The 22,504-nt window shown below is 41.7% G+C and overlaps 1 protein-coding gene across 1 annotated transcript in view; it reads right to left on the bottom strand.

Annotated features, from left to right (window-relative positions):
• Nucleotides 1-22,504, bottom strand: part of LOC126091894 (ATPase family AAA domain-containing protein 2-like) — a 222,379-nt gene that overhangs the window by 123,940 nt on the left and 75,935 nt on the right. Inside the window, exons 4-5 of the mRNA XM_049907190.1 lie at nt 9,217-9,359; nt 8,853-9,109 (exon numbers count right to left, since the gene is read on the bottom strand). Of these exons, the coding sequence (XP_049763147.1) occupies nt 8,853-9,109; nt 9,217-9,359 (400 nt within the window). The remainder of the gene's footprint in view (nt 1-8,852; nt 9,110-9,216; nt 9,360-22,504) is intronic.

Raw genomic sequence — 22,504 nt, 5'->3', positions numbered from 1 at the left:
ATCCAATGTGTGTAGTTTTTGTTGATAAACGACGTCCTTTAGTGTTCCACAGCACCTCTATGGCCTATCTATCTTCCTGGTATATTTTCGTTGAGATACGTCCTAACACGATTTTGGCAGTGGGCTGGGGCACCATCTTGTTGAAAGTAAACTCTTCCGTCTCCATACAAGTCTTGGATGGCACATAAAATGGATGTCTGAAGCTTCTGAAGATACACCTCACCGGTAACTGTGCTGTCAAAGAAGAATGGCCCAATCAAGCCACGGTAAGACAACCCACACCACACATTTACTCCTGGCATATTCACGGCTTTGTCTACATGGACGTTCAGTTTTTCGGCGGCCCAGTAGATGCAATTGTGGCGATTTACTGTACCATTGAGTTTGAACTGCGCCTCATCAGACCACACAATCATCTCTGCAAACTCTTCATCATTGTGCGCCATGTTAGTAAACCACTCGCAGTACTCCATTCTACGATCTGGGTCGTCCTCGTTCATTGCGTGTAGCAATCGTGGGATGTAGCACTTCCACTTTGCTGTCTTCAAAATTTGCCGAACACTTGAGCAACTCACTCCAGTTTCACGGGCACACTGTCACACAGACTTCTGTGGTGAGCGAGTGAATTGTTATAACATACGACGGGAGTTAGCTGGACTTGTTACTGTTACAGATAATCTAGATTGTTGTTTGTGTACATCTTTGACACAGCCTCCGACTTCAAATTTGTCTCGAATGCGATGAATCGTTAAAAGTGTCAGTGGTTCTGTTTGATACTCATTTAGCCATTGTCGTTGAACCTCATTAATGTTTTCGTACTTAACATACCACTTCAAAACTGACTCCTTTCATCGAATGTAAGACTTGCGCCGGTGTCATGTTTACTCGAGTAACTAGGTGCAACTAAGAACAAAACACTGAGTATCTGGTGAATATCATCTGACAAAACAAAACAACATAATACAGCGCTTGTGTGGCGATTGCCGGAACTACAAACTATAACACTACGAGACAAGATGAGACAACTCCATCAATTACTTTGCCAGTTATGGACTTTTAAACAGTGGATACATTTTTTTGGACCCCTCTGTATGTTTTCATGTTACAATCAAACCATGATCATTTTCTAAATATAGATCTTAATTTGGGCATTTCATGTCAAGTATTCTAATATCGGAAAATTTCCCATATGACCAACACAGATTTTGCTGAAATTTTGTTCCAGCATTCACACATGTTCTCAGTGAACATTTGGTGCCTCAATGATACAGATAGCTGTACCGTAGGTGCAACCACAATGGAGGGTTATCTATTGAGAGGCGTGGCTCCTTACGAGGGGCAGCAGCCTTTTCAGAAATTGCAGGGGTAACGGTCTAGATGTTTGTCTGATCTGGACTTGTAACATCAACCAAAATGGCCTTGCTGTGCTGGTACTTCGAACAGCTAAAAGCAAGGGGCAATTACAGCCGTAATTTTTACCAAGGGTATGCAGCTCTAGTGTTTGGTTATATGATGATGATGGCATCCTCTTGGGTAAAATATTATGGAGGTAAAATAGCCCCCATTCAGATCTCCTGGTGCAGATTACTCCGGACGTCGTCATTATCAGGAGAAACGAAACTGGCATTATACCGATAGGAGTGTGGAAAGTCCTTTACTGGGCAGGTAGGTTAGAAAAATAAAAAGGGGAATTAATAGGTTTAAGTTCGATATAGTGGGAATTGGTGAAGTTCGGTGGCAGGAGGAAATGGGCTTCTGGTCACGTGAATACAGGGTTATAAATACAAAATCAAATAGAGGTAATACAGAAGTAGATTTAATAATGAATAAAAAAAAATAGGAACATGGATAAGCTACTACGAACAGCACGGTCAATGCATTATTGTAGCCAAGATGGTCATAAAGCCCACACCCACCATAGCAGTACAAGTTTACATGCCAAATAGCTCCGCAGATGAGAAGGTGATTGAGGAAATGTATGATGAGGTAAAAGAAATTAGGTAGTTAAGGGAGACGAAAATTTAATAGACATGGGGGACTAGAAATGGAAAATAAGGAAAAGCAGTAGGTGAATATGGATTGGGGAAAGGAATGAAAGAGGAAGACAAATGGTAGATTTTTTGCACAGAGTATAATTTAATCATAGCTAATACTTGGTTTAAGAATCATGACAGAAGGTTGTATTCGTGGGAGAGATCTGTAGACACTGGAAGGTTTCAGATTGATTATATAGTAGTTAGATTTAGGAACCAGATTTTAAATTTTAAGACATTTCCAGGGACAGATGGGGACTCTGGCCACAGTTTACTTATTATGAACTGCAGATTAAAACTGAATAAATTGCAGAAAGGTAGGAATTTAAGGAGATGGGACCTGGATAAATTGAAAGAACTGGAGGCTTCAGAGGGAGCATTAGGGAACAACTGACAAGAACAGGGGAAAGGAATACAGTAGAAGAAGAATGGGTAGCTCTGAGAGATGAAATAGTGAAGGCAGCAGGAAGATCAAGTAGATAAAGATGAGGGCTAGCAGAACTCCTTGGGTAATACAAGAGATATTGAATTTAATTGACGAAAGGAGAATATATTGAAATGGGATAAATTAAGCAGGCGGAACAGAATACAAATGTCCAAAGTACAATATGGCTAAGCAGGAATGGCTACAGGAAAAATGTAAAGATGTAGAATCATGTATCACCAGGGGTAGTTAGATAGATACTGCCTATGGGAAAATTCAAGAGACCTTCGGAGAAAAGAGAACCACCTCAATGAATATCAAGAGCTCATATGGGAAACCAATCCTAAGCAAAGAAGAGAAAGCAGAAAGGTGGCAGAAGCATATAGAGGGGGTCTATACAAGGGAGATGTACTTGAGGGCAGTAGTACGGAAATGGAAGAGGACTTAGAGAAGACGAGAAAGGAGATGTGATACTACGTGGAGAATTTGACAAAGCACTGAAAGAGTTAACTTGAAACAAGGCCTTGGGAGTAGACAACATTCCGCTAGAGCTACTGACAGCCTTGGGAGGGCCCGCCATGACAAAACTCTTCCATCCGGTGAGTAAGATATAGGAGACAGGTGAAATACCCTCAGACTTCAAGAAGAATATAATAATCCCAATTCCAAAAACAGTAGGTGCTGACAGGTGTGAAAATTGCCGAACCACCAGTTTAATAAGTCACGGCTGCAAAATACTAATATGAATCCTTTACAACAGAATGGAAAAAATAGTGGAAGCCGACCTCGGGGAAGATCAGTTTGGATTCTGGAGAAATGTAGGAACACATGAGGCAATGCTGACCCTATGACTTCTCATAGAAGATAGGTTAAGGAAAGGCAAATCTTCATTTATAGCATTTGTAGACTTAGAGAAAGGTTTTGACAGTGTTGACAAACACTGTCTTTCAAATTCTAAAGGTGGTAGGGGTAAAATACAGAGAACAAAATGCTATTTACAATTTGTATAGAAACCAGATGGCAGTTATAATGATTCGAGGGGCATGAAAGGGAAGCAGTGGTTGAGAAGGGAGTGAGACAGGGTTGTAGCCAATCCCCAATGTTATTCAATCTGTATTCTGAGCAATCAAGCAGTAAATTAAACAAAAGAAAAATTCGGAGTAGGAATTAAGGTCCAGGGAGAAGAAATAAAAGCTTTGATGTGTGCCAATGACATTATAATTCTGCCAGAGACTGCGAAGGACTTGGAACAGCAGTTGAATAGAATGGATGAGGACACAGGATCTCAAGAATGACAATACATTTCTTTCAGTGTCAGAGAACAATGCTAAAAGTAGTCTCTTTAGGATCCTAAGCTTGTTTCCTTCAAATTACTTGGATTTTTTTACAGGTTTCACTAACTTGCTGTTAAATGTCATGAGGAAAACTGTACAGCTGGCCAGACAATCTCACTCAGGGTGAAGGAATAACTGCAGTAATGTGCTGTTATGGAACCCAAGATTTGTCACCCCTAGGTGGCCAATAAAATAAAATTGCTTGGTCATTTGGGTTCATAAATGTTATTAAAGCATCCTTCTGCTCAGCAGAAATCTCACAGATATATCCAATCCACCACTGTTTTTCACAAATGCAAGCAGCATATTCTCCTGGTTGAAGGTCCAATGTTAATATATCTCCTTCACTACTGTCAATAATTCTGGGCAGAAAATATGGTGCATCATATGAAACGCTGCTGCCCTGAATCGTTGTATCATCAACTGGCAGAAAATCATGATTTTTCTCTAGTTCCTGCTGAAATGCGCCATGTTAAAAACACTATTCTTGTAATAAAATTATTTCAATCAATTTATTCTCTGCTGGTGTAAGCAAATTTAACATCATCAACACTCTCCGTGCAGAAGCAAAATAGAGTGACCCTCCAGAAAGGACAATATGCTGCATGCATTCCTAGAAAAGAATGGTGAATTGGAAAGACTTCAGCTGAGCACACTGAGTAGAAGGATGCTTTAATGAGCATTATGCATCCAGATGTCCTGGCAAATTTATTTTATTGGCCATCAAGGAGTGACATGTACTAGGTTCTATAACAGCACATTATTGTATCAGGTGATCAAAATGTCAATATAAATTTGAAAACTGAATAAATCACGGAATCATGTAGATAGAGAGGTACAAATTGACACACATGCTTGGAATGACATGGGGTTTTATTTGGAGGGGGGGGGGGGGGGGTGGAATAATAATAATTAAAAAAAAAAATACAGAAATTCAAAAATGTCTGACAGATGGCACTTCATCTGATCAGAATAGCAATAATTAGCATAACAAAGTAAGACAAAGCAAAGATGATGTTCTTTACAGGAAACCCTCAATATGTCCACCATCATTCCTCAACAATAGCTGTAGTTGAGGAATAATGTTGTGAACAGCACTGTAAAGCATGTCCGGAGTTATGGTGAGACACTGGCATCAGATGTTGTCTTTCAGCATCCCTAGAGATGAGGGTCGATCACGATACACTTGCGACTTCAGGTAACCCCAAAGCCAATAATCGCACGGACTGAGGTCTGGGGGCCAAGCATGACGAAAGTGGCGGCTGAACACACAATCATCACAAACCGACACACGAAAGAGATCTTTCAGGCGTCTAGCAATATGGAGTGGTTCTAACGAAAAGCCATGTCATTCCAAGCATGTGTGTCAATTTTTACCTCTCTATCTACATTATTCCGTGGTTTATTAAGTTTTCAAATTTATACTGTCTTTTTGATCACCCGGTAGTTATTCCTCAGTAACAGTCTGGTTGGCAGTATAGTTCTCCTCATGACATTCAACAGCAAATTAATGAAAGCTGTAACATATTCATGGATCTTGAAGGAAACATAAGCATCGGATCCTGAAGAGTCCCCTTCTAGCTTTGTACTCCGACACTGAAAGAAATGTATCATCAGGGTTGAGATCCTGTGTCAAGAAACCCTTTCCCTGAAAGGCTTGGGAACCTGTGGTAAGGAAATCCATCAGTGGCTGCTGTTGCACAGCTATTAATCATGGGGGGGGATGCTGTTTTTCTCACACTGACAGAAACCAGCAGTGGTTAAGCCACCATGAACCATAGCAACACATTTACACAATTTGTCATCAGTTAATATACACTGCAAACTACACAAACACACTACATTTTAAACTGGAATTAAATTAGCATGTCAATAGCAGTGTACAATAAAAAGAAATAATAAAAATACTAAATAATGCGAATCCAAAAATTTCAAGCAGACTGCTATCAACTTCCCCAAAACTTAAAAAATGTGACAATTCTTTAAAACTTGAAGACAGTTTATATGATGGGTGCTGTAGCTGTTGTCCAACAAATTTACTACCATGATATCTAGTACCTCTCATAGGGGAAAAAAATAGCACACTGAAATGTGTCATGATGAGCCATGACAAAAGACACCACTTTTTCTTCCTAATCATCAGGAACTTTTGCCAGAGTGTGCTTAATATTTAAAGAACATAATAAAGAAGTCAGATTTAATTAAGGTACCAGCGAAATATGGGTATATCTTAAATGCACCATCACTTTATTGTTTTCAAGGGTCTTGGGTACTTGCATCACAAAACAAATCTAGTTTTTTATGTGCTTTAGGTCATGGTATTTCTAATGAAAAGGGTACACGAGTTTGCTGAAGGCTTTTCTGTGAAAATGGGCTAAAAAAAGCCATTTTGGCATTTTTACAAAAAACGTCAACTTTGCCATCAATTTGTAAACTATTGGAAAGCAGCAGGAAATTGAAATTTTATAACATCTTTTATTGGTGTGATGTCATGTGCAAGGCTTCCAGTTCTATCCTGGAATTGCTTCCAAAGATATAAAAACATAAACTTCATATTTTTTCAACTTTGCTTCAAATTATTCATATGAAAATTGCCTAATTATTTTTATATATAATTCACTTAAGAGTGTGCAAAAAGTTGTAGAAGATGGTCTAGGTTTGTTTCTATCAAGAAAATATTATCGGAGATGATATGCCTCTAAGTTGTTGAAAACTCAGGAATGCACTTTCGATCATTGCACTATGGGGCAAATAAATGGCTAGATCTCTGAAGTATCATATTAGTGAAAGTAAAACTTTACCAATGTTCACTGGGGACATGTACAAATGTAGACACAAAACTTCAGCAGAATCTGTGGCCGTCATGCGGCAACCTCTAAAGCACTTGTCTCACAAGATCACACAACACACATTGAGCTGTAAACATGTCACAGCTTCCACAAAGGAACTATGCCACTGCTTGCACAGAAAAATAAATTGGCAGTGTCAAGCCCCTATTGATGATTACCAAAAAAATTAGAAGATTTGCCAAGATTGATAGGTAGTTTGGATTCTACGTTAAGCTTTCTTGGTAGGAATAGCAGGGTAAGTTAAGAAATGTACAAGTCACCGACGTGATGGCCAACTGAAAAGACTGGCACCAGGTCGTTAAACTACATGGAATTATTATAATTCTTACATTAAAAATCCTCCATCTATTCTCTATCCAGAAAATGCTGTTACTGGCAGATTTAGTTTGTTCTCAACACTGTAGTTATCAGCACTCTTTAAATTTATTTTTATTTATTTTTTTTTTTTTTGAGATGAATGTAGTCAAAATATATGAAATACAGATATGCTGAAAGCTACATAAAATCACATTCTCTCTCTCTCTCTCTCTCTCTCTCTCTCTCTCTCTCTCTCTCACACACACACACACACACACACACACACACACACACGAACCATCACTCTCAAGCATACAAAGCTGAAAACTGTAAACATTGTGTCTCTCTTAAAACATATTGTTACAATATGAATTACAAGGTCAGAAACAACACAGGATAGTAAGTCTGTAAATGGCTGTTGGCTTAGATAAGAACTGAATGAGCTAACCATGCTCCGGAAACACTAAAAACTCCTAACATTTCCTCAGACCTGAGGGAGAGACAGACTCTCATGTTATGAGGATGAAGGAAGATTAAGATGAAGGGAAAAGCAACAGAAAGAATAGGAGGTCAAAGATAGGGCATTTGTAAGCACTCTGATAGCTTCTGTTCAGAGGCACAATGGACAGAGTGAGAAGTAAAAAAGATGGATTAGGAGAAAATGAAGTTAAAAGAATACAGCAATTAAGAATGGAGGGGAGGGAGTTTTCTACAACCTGCACGAGAGATTTTCTGTGGCTCTAAAAATGAAATTCCCTATCTTTTGTGCCGTAGTCCACAGGGAAAGAAAGACAGATGAAAAACAAAGCAAGCTAGGGTTATAAAAGAGGTTTTAGACAATACATACGATGTTGAAACATCCCGAAGCATTAAAAACAAGTGCAAAACTAGGACTAATATATGGAACTTTTTGGTGATCCCATTTTTACCAACAGAGCTATCCAAGCACATCTCACGGCCCAACTTAAAGATTCAACCCACCAGTACTTATCACCTACTTTGCAATATCTTGCTTACTTTCTAATGACATTGCCACTGACAGGGCATTCAAACTATCTCCCTTCCTTTTTCAATGCCTCACCCTGAAGGTACTGGAGTAGAGTGGCATTCCAGTTCATTTACACTTAAAACAATCTGTCACACATCACATATTTTGTAATTCAAAAGATATAATAAGAAAGAGGGGTGAGGAAGAAGACAGGAGGGCACAAAGGAAAGCTGTAACAGTATTTTAAATGACAAGAAATATGCTGGGAGAAATCATTTTCTCACATAGTAAAATTCCATGGTTCCTAATTATCATATACGGCTTTACCTCAAATGTGTAATACTTCTGATGACTGATGACATTGATAAGTATAGAGTTCTATCTGTACATGTAATGTAATCGCACATTGCTTTCTTAAAAGCCTTCAGTGTACATTCTGCAGAGTCAGATTACTATTTATTTCAAAATATCTCTCTTATGTGGTTATCTTCGTGGAAATATTCAGTAACAGAAAAGCGTATATACAAGGCACAGTCTTACTAATAAAGTTTGTTAATTGAGCTGTTATATTAAACATTTTGTATTTGCATTTCCACTGTTTACTGCCACAGGACATTTTCATCTTCTAACCAAAATTTTGAAATTCCATATTTCATCTTTACCTCTTAAAACTGTCAGTAAGTGTTGCAATTCATTTTAAAACCTGAATGTACAGAGCTCCTGAATTCACTACCATAAAAAAACTTAGAACAACTATGGAACAGCAGATGATTTATTCAGTTTGTGCACAGTTGTGTGTGCTACGTTGTACCATTCATACAAGTGTTCCCAGTAAAAGGCATAATTCACGTAACTGGGGGAGAGGGTTCGGGAGCAACTTAAGCTGGAAATTTTGTTGCTGATCAAAAAATCTATGGTACAACTCACATCATCTACAGCAGCAGGCATTTCTACCAATGGTTGTCTCTTTTTCTTGCACGTCTCTTTGCTAGTGTCTCCCTCCTCTTCCTCCTCCTCTTCAACCCGCTCCTGTGTACGAGAACTGCCCTCTGTGCAGCCTTTCTCCACTTCTTCTTTGTCTGGCAAGAACATTGGGTAGCCTCTCAGAGTCTGAGTTCCAAGTATCCAACTCGTATTGAAGTTATCATAAAGAAGTTTTCGTTGTCTAGTACTGCGCCTGACACCTGTATAAAATTACACAAAAAGTATGTCGGGTAGAACAATGAAATCTGTAATCAAGGACACCACTGTACACTTTCAAAGAGAGGGGCCAATGAACAATGTTACTGACCTTCAGCTTCTTGTGCATCATCACCTTGTTTTTCAATCCTGCTGTCATGACCATTTAATTTACTACTGCTCCTATGCTCTCTTCTTGAAGACGTGCGTGAACTTCGAAGGTGGGTCCTATAGGACTGGCGTTGGCGGCAAGTCCTGCAATGAAAAACATTCTTGCAATTGTACAAATTTTGACAAAATGCACATAGGTTAATATTAGAATATTCACTATTACTCTTAAATTTACACAGTATCTCTTAATTTAAGTATATGTGGGTCCTTTGAAGCTATTGCATTCTTTTAGATAATGTGTCTGTGCTTAGTGTGTTTATGTTCATTCAGTGTATTTCTACACGAGAAGTTACTTCTATTTGGTCATTTCCCTGTTCTTTGAGTCATTACACAGATACGAAATTCTGAACATATCAGTTCCAGATGCAACAACATTTAAATCATGCAGTATTTCAATCTCATCAAATGGAAAATCCAGGACGGAATGTAACCATATTATGGAAAGGAAAGTTGCTACTCGCCATATAGCGGAGATCTTGAGTCACAGATTGGCACAACAAAACAATGGTCACAAATAACTGTGGCAGTGTGGTTTCAGTTGCATGAGACTGCAGTCATGTACGTGAGTTGTATTTGTGCACGTGCTTTGGTGTGTGTGTGTGTGTGTGTGTGTGTGTGTAGTCTATAGTTGACAAAGGCCTTAATGGTGGAAAGCTTTATTTGTGACAGTCTTTTGGTTGTTCCAATCTGTGACTCAGCATCTCTGCTATATTGTGAGTAGCAACTTTCCTTTCCATAATATTGTATTTAAATTATCTCTCACTTTTTCTTGACAACAACAAAGCAACAAGTAGTCCTGCCCAAATTTTGAAGAAATAATTTAATTAATACTGTTTCTGCCAAGTAAGAATGCAAAGTACATCAATAATCAGTTATTTTGCTAGATATTCATTACAGTAGTACACAACTTTCCACATATACGAACTCAAATCACTGGAAAATATCAAGGTGAACTGTGGAAAAAAAAATGTAAGCTAATATGCTCCACCAACTTGTGTGTGTGTGGGTATGAATGTAAACGGAATTCAGATATGTTGAAAAAAAATAATAAAATAAATGAAAGACGTGAATATTTACAAACAAAATCATCAAACCAATCAATGACATGATTGATGCCTTTGAGAGTTCCAAAGCCTCCTTTGATAACCTAGCACTGATTGGCACTCCTGATACATTGTTATTTTGAATCATACTAAACGATCATGCATGTCTCAACAGTTGTTTTTTCTTTCTCCTACTAGCACATTTTAAAATTAATTGGTGGCAATCGTGGTGTCTTACAGACAACGGTTGTTTAGCTGAGGAATTCTAGTAACTTAGTGTGAAATCTCAACCTCAGAAGTTTTCGTAAATAATATGATACACTTTGGGCCATTAAACAAACTATGACATCTTTCGTAATAGCAGACAAATCTACCATCACTGAGAAATATTTTCTGGTATTTAAAAGAAAAATTTAAAATTCTCCACAGATGGTTCAGAAACATTTAAAAGACTAGTTGACACAAGATGTCCTACTAATCATGCCTGCACTGTATTTACAGGGTTATGAAAAGTCAGAATTTTTATGTTTCTGTGTGTGGTTTTTAGGACATTTCCACATGCCTGAAGGAGTCTTGTTCTATTTTAAGCACTGCCAACGAGAGCCATGGCAATGAGTAATTGCCTATAATTGCAATCAGTCACACACACACGTTGAGGGTGGAAATTTTAATACAACAGTGCAGTTGTGGAAGGCATGCATGGGCTATAAATGTAAAATGGATAGACATTATAGAAGCATCAAGAGTAAGTGCAGGAGTACTAATGTGCTTACCTTCAATTCAGGACTTCATTAAAACCTGACTTCACAATAACTTGCTATAAGATCACATTACTACTCCGAATGATTAATGGAAAATCTCATATAAAGATGTGAAACAAATACTAACAAAGAGATAGAGGGGCTGGCCAGTACTTACCTCAGCTCAGTACAGCCGATAGATACACAAAAAACAGAACCGTCCCATTGTAGCAGGCTTCAAAGCCCCAACCGAACGTATCTCAGCTCTGGTAGACCAGCACCTCCAACCTATCACCCGCAGACTCCCATCCTACATCAAAGACACAAACCACTTCCTAGAACGCCTCAAATCCATTCCCACTCCTCTCCCACCTGAAACCTTTCTTATCACCATAGATGCTACATCCCTTTACACAAACATCCCACATACCCATGGTCTCTCTGCCCTTGAGCACTACCTCTCCCAATGCCCACCCGAAGATCTTCCAAAAACCTCGTTCCTTATCACACTTACAAACTTCATCCTCACCCATAATTACTTCACTTTTGAAGGCCAGACCTACAAACAAATCAGGGGAACGGCCATGGGAACCAGGACGGCTCCGTCCTATGCCAACCTCTTCATGGGCCGCATGGAGGAGGCTTTCCTGAAGACCCAACAGCTGCTTCCCCTGGCCTGGTATAGGTTTATAGATGACATCTTTGTGGTCTGGACTCATGGTGAAGAAACACTCTTTAATTTCCTCCATAACCTCAACTCCTTTTCGAATCTGAATTTCACCTGGTCCTTCTCCAAAACCCAAGCCACCTTCCTGGATGTTGACCTTCATCTTGTTGAAGCTCACATACACACCTCTGTCCATATCAAACCCACAAACAAACAACAGTACCTTCACTTTGATAGCTGCCATCCATTCCACATCAAACACTCCCTTCCCTACAGCCCAGGTATTCGTGGCAAACGTATCTGCTCCAATGACGAATCCCTCAACAATTACACCAATAACCTGACCAGTGCTTTCCTCTCCCGCAACTATCCTGCAGACCTTGTCCACAAACAGATCTCCCGAGCAATACATTCCTCCCCGTCCAACAACAATGTTCCTACCCCTAGACCAAACAGAAGCATCCCCCTTGTCACCCAATATTATCCTGGCCTCGAAAACATCAACAAATTACTCCGCCAGGGATATGACTTTCTCAAGTCAACCCCTGAAATGAGATCATCCCTTGACAAAATTCTCCCCACACCACCCAGAGTTGCCTTTCGTCGCCCCCCTAACCTCCGTAACATCCTTGTTGAACCCTACAATATTCCCAGACTACCTTCTCTACCCAGCGGTTCCTACCCCTGTAACCGACCCCGCTGCAAAACCTGCCCCATGCATCCCCCCACAACCACCTACTCCAGCCTCGCTACTGGTAAAACATACACAATTCAAGACAGGGCCACGTGTGAAACTACACATGTCATTTATCAACTGACATGCCTGCACTGCACAGCCTTTTACATCGGTATGACAACAACTAAACTGGCTGAGCGCATGAACGGACACAGACGAACTGTCCACCTAGGAGATGCCCAATACCCAGTAGCGGAGCATGCCCCCCAGCATAATTCTAGGGACCTAGGAACCTGCTACACCGTATGTGCCATTTGGCTTCTCCCACCCAACACCAGTCCCTGTGAACTGCGGATATGGGAACTTGCACTCCAACACATCCTTTCATCCCGCCATCCCCCTGGACTGAACCTACGTTAAACAACCTCACTCCCCTTTACTCTTCAGTCTTCTCCTCTTTCCCTTTCCTCTTTAGCCATTCACGCATCTTTTCATCCTACATAGTTGTGTTTATCTTTATACTATATACCTATTTACTTCTGTATGCATCCTCTTTGGTTTGAAGCTGGCACAGTACTTACAGTAGAATATCTTTGGCTTCCCTCTGACAACCATGCCTCCATCCTTGCTACCCTCCCTATTTTCCTTTCCCTGTTGCTTCATAACCTGGGTTGTGAGTAACTGAATCTACTTTCCCTTCTTCCCTTTCTTTCCCCTCTCTCCTCCCTGATGAAGGAACATTTGTTCCGAAAGCTAGGAACGTAAATTTTCGGTTCTGTTTTTTGTGTATCTATCGGCTGTACTGAGCTGAGGTAAGTACTGGCCAGCCCCTCTATCTCTTTGTTAGTTTTTGTTTCACATCTTTATATGAGATTTTCCATTAATCATTCGGAGTAGTAATGTGATCTTATAGCAAGTTATTGTGAAGTCAGGTTTTAATGAAGTCCTGAATTGAACTGCAAATGTTTGGAGCTGTGGAGACAGACAAGATGTTCCAATTTATTTATAGACAAGTACCACGAACAAAATGGGAAAAAGAACATTAAATTCAAGCATTATTTAAACTACTAGCTTGTCCCAGAATGAATGCTGATAGGTGAGACCTTAAAATGAAATGTAAACGACAATCAAAAACAGTGTCGTGTGAACTTAGCAATAAACTGGGAACATTCCTGTTAATTTCACAACAATCAAAAATGTAAAAATTAATATGACTTATCAACACAGAAAATACTTTTCAACTATATAAAAATTAATGTTGTAGGAAATCGCGCGTGCGCGCGCACACACACACACACACACACACACACACACACACACACACACACACACACAGCATGGCTACCAGGTCAGAGGGAGTCAAGTCTGCCAGCTAGGAATGCGGGAGGGAGGAGGGGCAGGTATAGTTCAAACAACTGATGGGATAGTGACGCACGGCAAAAGCTACAAGAGGATGTGAGCTGGGAAGGGATGACAGGATTGAGGAAGAGAAAAGTCATGTGTGGAAGGTGTGGGGACAATGAGTTACTTGAGATTGAAGCCAAGATGATTATGGGAGCGGAGGATTTGTTAGAAGAATAACTACCATCTGTGTAATTCAGAGAAGCTGATGGCAGAGAGAAGGATCCAGATGGCTTAGATTGTGAAGCAGCCACTGAAATTGAGCATGTTGTGCTCAGCTACATGTCATGCAACTGTATAGTCAACTTTGCTCTTGACAACAGTATGGCGATGGCCATTCAACCTGGTGGACAGCTGATTGATAGTAAAGGCTGTGCAGTTTTTGCAGTAGTGCTGAAATATGAGATGGCTGCTTTCACAGGTGGCACGGCCTCTGATGGGTTAGGATAAGTCTGTAACAGGACTGAAGTAGGAGGTGCTGGATTGGGCATGTTTTGCACCTTTGTCTGCCATAGGGATATGATCTGTGTGGCAAGGGGTTGGAAGGGGGAGTGGCATAAGGGTGGACTAGGATGTTGTGTAGGTTGAGTGTACAATGAACATCACTTTGGGGGCAGGGAGGGGGTGAAGAATCTCGGGTAGAAAGTCCCTCATTTCAAGGCAGGATGAGAGATAATCAAAGCCCTGGCGAAGTTGTTCTAGTAAAGGGTGACAGGGAGCTCTCCTCTGTAACTGATTCTTTGGTGTGGTGGGAGGATTAGGGGTGTGTGAGAATATGACAAGAGAAATCTGTTTGTGGACTGGTTTTTGGAGGTATTACCAGTCTGTGTAGGCTTTTGTGGGGTCTTCAGCATACTGGGAAAGGGGGGGGTTTTCGTCACTGCAGATATAATCTCCAGAGCGGCTCGGATGTATGGGAGGGATTTTTTGGTCTGGAATGGATGGTAGCTGTCAAAATGCAAGTACTGTTGGTGGTTAGTGGATGAGGTGTTGATAGTGTGTATGGTGGTTTACCCATATGGGTGTATGTTTTATTTTTCGCTGCTTATTTTTATCCATTAATTCTCCTAAGCAGTTTATGGCAAAGAGTAAAATGCAATACACCTACAGTGAGAGAGAGAGCACGAGAACAAATGAAGAACATTAATTTTCTTAGGTTTATAAAAACTTCTAATCTTGTACGGTCTTTCTTTTTCCATCCATGTGAATTTCTAATTAGTTCACTAATAATGTGAGATATATGAATTCTTATGGTACGAAAATAATGTTGCTTTCAGGTCTTTATTTCACCTTGTGACAGTGCTCACTTGTCGTCAGAAACTTTGTGACAGCAAAGAAAAATTTGAAAACTATGAAAGTGACAGTAATGATGTCAATGAAATAATTAACATTTCCTTGCTCTCTAATATTTTGAAACATAACATATTATGCCAAGTTTGCAAAGAAAGAGGACTGGAATTGAAAATAACTTCACACATTGGTTTGGCATGTAAAATGTTATTGAAGTGTAACAAATGTGCTGCAGAAGTTTCTTTTTCTAATTCTAATAGTATTCCTCATAGTGGTAATAGTGGAAAGAAGGTGTATGATATAAATGTTAGGCTGGTGTATGGCTTGCGTTGCATTGGCAAAGGAAGTGCTGCACAGACAATGTTATGTGGAATTATGAACATGCGACAACCACCAACCAAGTTTGGATTTTGTAATGAATTGGTGGGATCTTCTGCTGAAGATATTGCTTGAGCAACAATGAAGAAAGCAGATGATGAAGCTGTGACAGATAATGGGAATTGTAGAGATTTAACTGTTGCTTTAGATGGGTCATGGCAACGTAGACGTCATAAATCTCTAAATGGAGTTGTGACAGCTACCAGTGGAGACAGTTGCAAAGTAATTGATGTTGCTATTCTCTCAAAACATTTAAGATGTGAGGGCAATACCGAGGACGAACATAGTGAAAGTTGTGAAGCAAATTTTCGCGGCACGAGTGGAGCGATGGAAGTAGAGGGAGTGGAAAGCTTTTTTTTCCAGATCACAGGAGATGGTGATTCTAAGTGATATAAAGCTGTAGAGGAACTCAATCATTCTGGCAATGAAATTCACATTAAAAAACAGGAGTGCATTGGAAATGTGCATAAGCACATGGGGGCTCGCTTGCGCAAACTAAAGCAGACATTAGGATCCCAGAAGCTTAGTGAAGGTAAGGCCCTTAGAGGAAGAGGAATATTGACAGATGAAGCAATTGATAGATTGCAGAGGTATTATGGGTGTGCAATTAGGCAAAATACAAGAAGCGTTGAGCATATGAGGAGAGCAGTATGGGCATTATTTTCTCATACTGCATCAACAAATGAGCATCCAAAACATGCACTGTGCCCCACAGGTGATGACTCATGGTGTAAGTACCAATCAGGAAAGGAATATGCCCATAAAAACAGTTTGTCAAATGCTGTAATTGATGTAATTAAGCCCATATTCAAAGATTTATCACAGCCAAGTTTATTGGAGGAGTGTTTACATGGGAAAACACAAAATCCAAATAAAAGTGTAAATAATTTAATTTGGATTAGGATTCCCAAAAGAGTGTTTGTACAGATAAAAACATTGCATTTTGGAGTGTATGATGCAGTGGCAACACACAATGAAGGAAAATATTATCAAATGTGATGTGCTGAAACGTTTACGTTTCCAACTAGGACACAACACCATTTCCACAATTCGCCTAATTGATGAAGAAAGACTAAGAAGTGCAGGAAGAAGAGACAAAAGCCTACAATATGCAGCAAAAGGGAAGAAAAGACCAGTGAAAAGGAAACTAACACTGGAAAAAGAAGAGGATGCCGATAATCCATCATATGGGGCAGGAATGTATAAAAAACTTTGGAAACCATTTCCCATAACTTTAAAATTTTCATCTTTGAGGAACATTTTCGCAAAAACTGCAACAGTATATCAATGAAATTTATACACAATACTGTTTACTTCTTTTCCTTCATTTTTATAACAAATTGTAAAAAAAATTGTGTATAATTCAAGAGTTATAGAAGAAAAAGTGCAAAATTTTAGAGAAAAAAAGCATCTGTTTAAAAAAATTGTAAAACAAAAACCAATAAATATTTCTTAACATGGCATTATAAATTTGTAGAGGAATATTTACTGAACATGTAGTCCAAATTTCAGAGCAATACGTTTAATGGTTTTCGAAAAAATGTTCCTTCTATTTGTGAGAAGGCTCCCTTAAGATACTAGCATTTTGTCTTCCAAATGTTTATAATTAATACAGAATTTATATTTGTTTATATGTCAACAATAGAATTTAAGTTACAAAACAATTACCGATTTCACCCTATAATAAAAGATACTAATTAGGGACAGTCAAAATATATTAGAAAATCAATTACATACATAAAACTAAGCACAAAATTAGATCTGATGTCATATTCTTTAACACTAAAGGCCAAACTTTCTCTTTTATAAAAATGCAGATTATATTCATGTATGTTAATGGTAATAAGTTAAAATGAAAAAATGAATTTAAGGAGGAAGATAGCAAAACAAGAGGGGAAGTAAAGTTATCCCAACTTGCTTCGTCACATCCTTATGTATCTATTTGTATCAATGGTACCTGTAATACTTTGGAGAAGCAAGGAATTCAAGCAGACTAAGCTGGATACCGTAACACTGTCTTTAAAGAAGAGGTTCACACAACTATCAACTAATAATACAATATTATATGTTACAGATTTTTCTTGTATGCGAAAAATCTTAAGCCTGACTGCCTGGAGTGTGCAACACAGTGCATAAATTAGCTGAGACACATGCTCCCAAGTGAAATCACTTTTGTTACACCTCTTGTGCGGGACCAGCAAATTTCCATCACAGTTATTCTTCTTAAAATTACTAATTAATCAGTAAAAGGGCCATCAATGAAGTGGAGGTCAACGTCCAGGAAGGTGTCATACTGGGTAGAGGGCAATGGACCAGTTGAAGCAGATGGAAGAGAATATGTTGACATTAAGAAGGATTATGGGTATGGTGTCTTAGCCTAGAGTCCAGATCGTGCAGACATCATCAATGAACAAGAACCAGGCTTCGGGGTGGGAGTTTTGAGAGGCTAGGAAGATCACCTCTAGATTGTTCATATACAGGTTGGCATTGGAGGGTGCCATGCAAATGCACAGATTTGTTTGTAAACCTTCCCTTCAAAGGAAAAGTGGTTGTGGATCAGGATAATAGTCAGGAAGTTATATAAGGAAAGAGTTGGTGGATTTGGAGTTTGAAGGAAATAGAGAGAGGTAGTATCTATTAGTGGCAAGGCTATGGGCATGAGGGATGTTAGTGCATATGCAGGTGTCATCAACAAAGACAAGTAGGGATCTAGGAGGTTAAGGAGTGGGGATGTTGGAAAGTCAGTGAAGCAAGTGGTTGGTATATTTGATAAAGGAGGCTATGTTTCAGGCAACGGGTTGGAGACGTTGGTCAACAAGAGTGGAAATTTTTTCGAACTAAGAAGAATAGACAATGGTGCGTCCAGATTGTTGAATTTGTCGATTTTGTGGGGGTATATAGGTGTGTGTGTGTGTGTGTGTGTGTGAGCGCGCGCGCGCGCATGCGTTGGCAGTGTTGGGTTGAGAAGAGAGGGGGACTGAAATGAGAGGTTCTGAGAAGGGCGCGAGGAGGACGTCCAAGCTGCGGGAAGAGGTTTCAAGGCCCGAAGCTTGTTGTCCGTAAGTGCAGCCCAATCGGCATGCCACAGCGATAAAATGCACCGACAAATGACCCTGCTACAATCTGATGAAGGGACACAACAAGAAGCTGTCCAAGGCTGGAGGACCGCAGCCTTGGCCGCGGCATCTGCAGCTTCGTTCCCAGGGATACCGACATGGCCAGGAACCCACAAAAAGCTAACTGGAGAACCGTCGTCCACCAGCTGCTGAAGAGAGCGTTGGATCCGGTGCACGAAAGGGTGAACCGGATACGGATCACTGAGGCTCTGGATGGCGCTCAGGGAATCAGAGCAGATGACATAAGCAGAATGTCGGTGGCGGCAGATGTAAAGAACAGCCTGGTAGAGGGCAAAGAGCTCAGCTGTGAAGACCGAACAATGACTATGGAGCCGGTATTTGAACCTTTGTGCCCCGACAATAAAAGAACACCCGACACCGTCATTGGTCTTAGAGCCATCTGTATAAATGAAGGTAATATTAATGAACTTTGAACGACGTTCGACAAAACGGGAGTGGTATACCAAACCGGGGGTAGCCTCCTTTGGGAGCGAGCTGAGGTCAAGGTGAACGCGAACCTGAGCCTGGAGCCAAGGTGGCGTTTGGCTCTCGCCCACTCGAAAGGCTGCAGGAAGTAAAAAATCAAGGTGTTGAAGGAGGCGACGAAAGCGAACTCCAGGGGGTAGCAGGGCAGAGACATACAACCCGTATTGACGGTCGAGAGAGTTGTCAAAAAAGGAATGATAAGACGGGTGGTTGAGCATTGACAGTAGCCGACAGGCATACCGACAAAGCAGTATATCGGGTCGGTAGGTTAGTGGCAATTCACCGGCTTCAGCATGAAGACTCTCGACGGGACTAGTACAAAACGCTCCGATCGCAAGACGTAAACACCGATGTTGTATGGAGTTGAGGCAGGGTAAGATGGACAGCCGTGCAGAGGAGTATACGAAGCTCCCATAATCCAGCTTTGAGCGGACGATCGACCGATATAGGCGAAGTAGGATGGTTCGATCCGCTCCCCACGACATACCACTGAGAACATGGAGGACATTTAGAGAACGGGTACAACGGGCAGCCAAATATGACATGTGAAGACCAGCTAAGTTTCCTGTCAAATGCAAGACCTAAAAATTTTGTTGTCTCCACAAATGGGACAGCAACGGGACCGAGTCGTAAGGACGGTGGGAGAAACTCTTTGTAGCGCCAGAAGTTAATACAGACCGTCTTCTCGGCAGAAAAACGGAAGCCATTGGCGACACTCCAGGAGTAAAGACGGTCAAGAGAACGCTGAAGACAGCACTCCAGGAAACATGTACGCTGCGCGCTGCAATAGATGGTAAAATCGTCCACGAAAAGAGAGCCTGATACATCAGCTGGGAGGCAATCCATTATTGGATTGATCGCTATGGCGAAGAGTGCGACGCTCAAAACTGAGCCCTGTGGCACCCCATTCTCCTGGCGAAAGGTGTCTGACAGGACAGAACCCACACGTACCCTGAACTGTCGATCCATTAAAAAAGAACGAATAAAAAGAGGGGAGGCGACCGCGAAGGCCCCATGTATGCATAGTGCGGAGAATGCCCGCCCCCCCAACAGGTGTCGTAAGCCTTCTCCAAATCAAAGAACACAGCCGCAGTCGGGCGCTTCCGCAAGAAGTTATTCATAATGAAGGTCGAAAAGGTAACCAGATGGTCAACAGCAGAGCGGCGCCTACGAAATCCACATTGTACATTGGTAAGTAGGCGTCGAGATTCGAGCAGCCAAACCAAACGTTAACCATTCGCTCCATCACCTTACAGACACAGCTGGTAAGCGAGGTGGGTCGATAACTGGAAGGCAAGTGCTTGTCCTTCCCCGGCTTAGGAATCTGTACAACAATAGACTCGCACCAGCATGTGGGAACATGTCCCTCAATCTAGATGTGATTATAAGTACGAAGAAGGAAACCTTTACCCGCAGGAGAAAGGTTCTCCAGCATCTGAATATGAATAGAATCAGGCACTGGAGCAGAGGACCGTGACTGGGCAAGTGCGTTTTCGAGTTCCCACATGGTGAATGGGGCATTATAACTTTCACGATTCGAGGAGCGGAAGTTAGGTGGCCTAGCCTCCTCTGCCTGTTTTCGGGGGAGGAAGGCAGGGTGGTAATGAGCGGAGCTCGAAACGTCTGCGAAAAAGCGGCCGAAGGCATTGGAGACATCCTCAGGGGCCACAAGGGTGTCATTCGCGACCGTCAAGCCAGATACTGGTGAGTGGACCTTAGTGCCAGATAGCCGGCGCAGGCTACCCCAGACAAGAGAAGAAAGAGTAAAACTGTTGAAGGTGCTTGTGAAAGCAGCCCAGCTGGCTTTCTTGCTTTCTTTAATAATACGACGACACTGCGCACTTAACCGTTTATAATTGATACAATTCGCCACTGTAGGGTGGCGTTTAAAGGTGCGTAAAGCACGTCGACGAGCACGTAAAGCGTCTCTACATGCTGCAGTACACCAAGGGACCGGTACGCGACGTGGAGAAGAAGTAGTGTGAGGGATGGAATATTCAGCAGCAGTGAGAATGACTTCCGTGAGGTGTGCGACCTGACTATCGCAGCTTGTGAAGGTTTGATCCTGAAAGATCGCCCTGGAAGAGAAGAGCCCCCAGTCTGCTTTGGAGATGTTCCAACTAGTTGAGCACGCAGAGGGGGTATGATGCAGGAGATGGATAACACATGGGAAGTGGTCGCTCGAATATGTATCAGAAAGTGCATACCACTCAAACCGGCGTGCAAGTTGGGTAGTACATATAGAGAGGTCTAAATGGGAATAGGTGTGAGATGTGTCCGAAAGAAAAGTAGGGGCGCCAGTATTGAGACAGACAAGATTGAGCTGGTTGAAAAGGTCTGCTAACAGGGAGCCCCTCGGGCAGGATGCTGGAAAGCCCCAAAGGGGATGGTGGGCATTGAAGTCTCCAGTTAACAAAAATGGTGCAGGTAGCTGAGCAATAATTTGCATCATGTCTGCCCTGGTAACGGCAGACGACGATGGAGTGTAAACGGTACAAATGGAAAATGTAAAAGTGGGGAGAGTAATTCGGATGGCAACTGCCTGCAGCTGGTGTGCAATGTGATGGGATCGTAGTAAATATCATCCCGGACCAGCAACATAACCCCTCCATGAGGCAGAATACCTACCACAGGGGGTAGGTCAAAACGCACAGAGGTGTAGTGTGCCAAGGCAATTTGATCGCATGGGCGTAGCTTCGTTTCCTGGAGGGCTACGACGAGCGGACGGTGCAAGCGGAGCAGCGACTTCAAGTCCTCCCAGTTGGAGCGAATGCTGCGAATATTCCAGTGAATAAGTGCCATCGTGAGAAGAAAAGGAAGATGAAAGAAGGGGTTACCTCGAAGGCCGCTGAGGGCCTGGCTTCGAGCGAGCACTACCGCCGCTATCAGTAGACAGACAGTCATCATCCATTGGTTCTATAGGTCCATCGGCCATCTTGTTAAGATGGCCGGGAGGGGGAGCTTTCTCTGCAGGTGAACGGCCAGATGTTCGGCTACCAGTGGTGCGACCAGGCGAAACGGATGACGGTCTGGGGCGGCAACCGCTGGGTGGCGCAGGAGAAGAAATGCGCCGTGGCGGAGAAGGAGAACTGTGCTTCCTATGAGCCTTCTTGGAAGGTCGTTTTGTGGAAGTACTGGTCGATGGCTGGGAGTTTGAGGTATGTAGGAAGTCTGCACGGGACGGTTCCTTCTTGAAGGCCCATGCATCTGACTTCTGGGTCTTTGTCTTGGCAGAAGTTGATGAAGGTGCTTGTGTCTGATGGGTGACGGGAGGAAGAGGAGACGTCGACCGCGTGATCTTAGCACTGGACGAACGGACGACCGTGGTGCTGAAGGTCAGATCGCATGTCTGTGTTGCCACCTCCCTGGTAGTCTGAGGAGAGGCGAGGACAGTACTGTATTTCCCCACTGGGAGCAGCGTGGGCTTCCTAC

This window comes from Schistocerca cancellata, chromosome 7 (genome assembly GCF_023864275.1).
Source record: "Schistocerca cancellata isolate TAMUIC-IGC-003103 chromosome 7, iqSchCanc2.1, whole genome shotgun sequence".
NCBI lineage: Eukaryota > Metazoa > Arthropoda > Insecta > Orthoptera > Acrididae > Schistocerca > Schistocerca cancellata.
The sequence above is the reverse complement of the archived record's forward strand: the minus strand, read 5'-3'. Positions and strand labels throughout refer to the sequence as shown.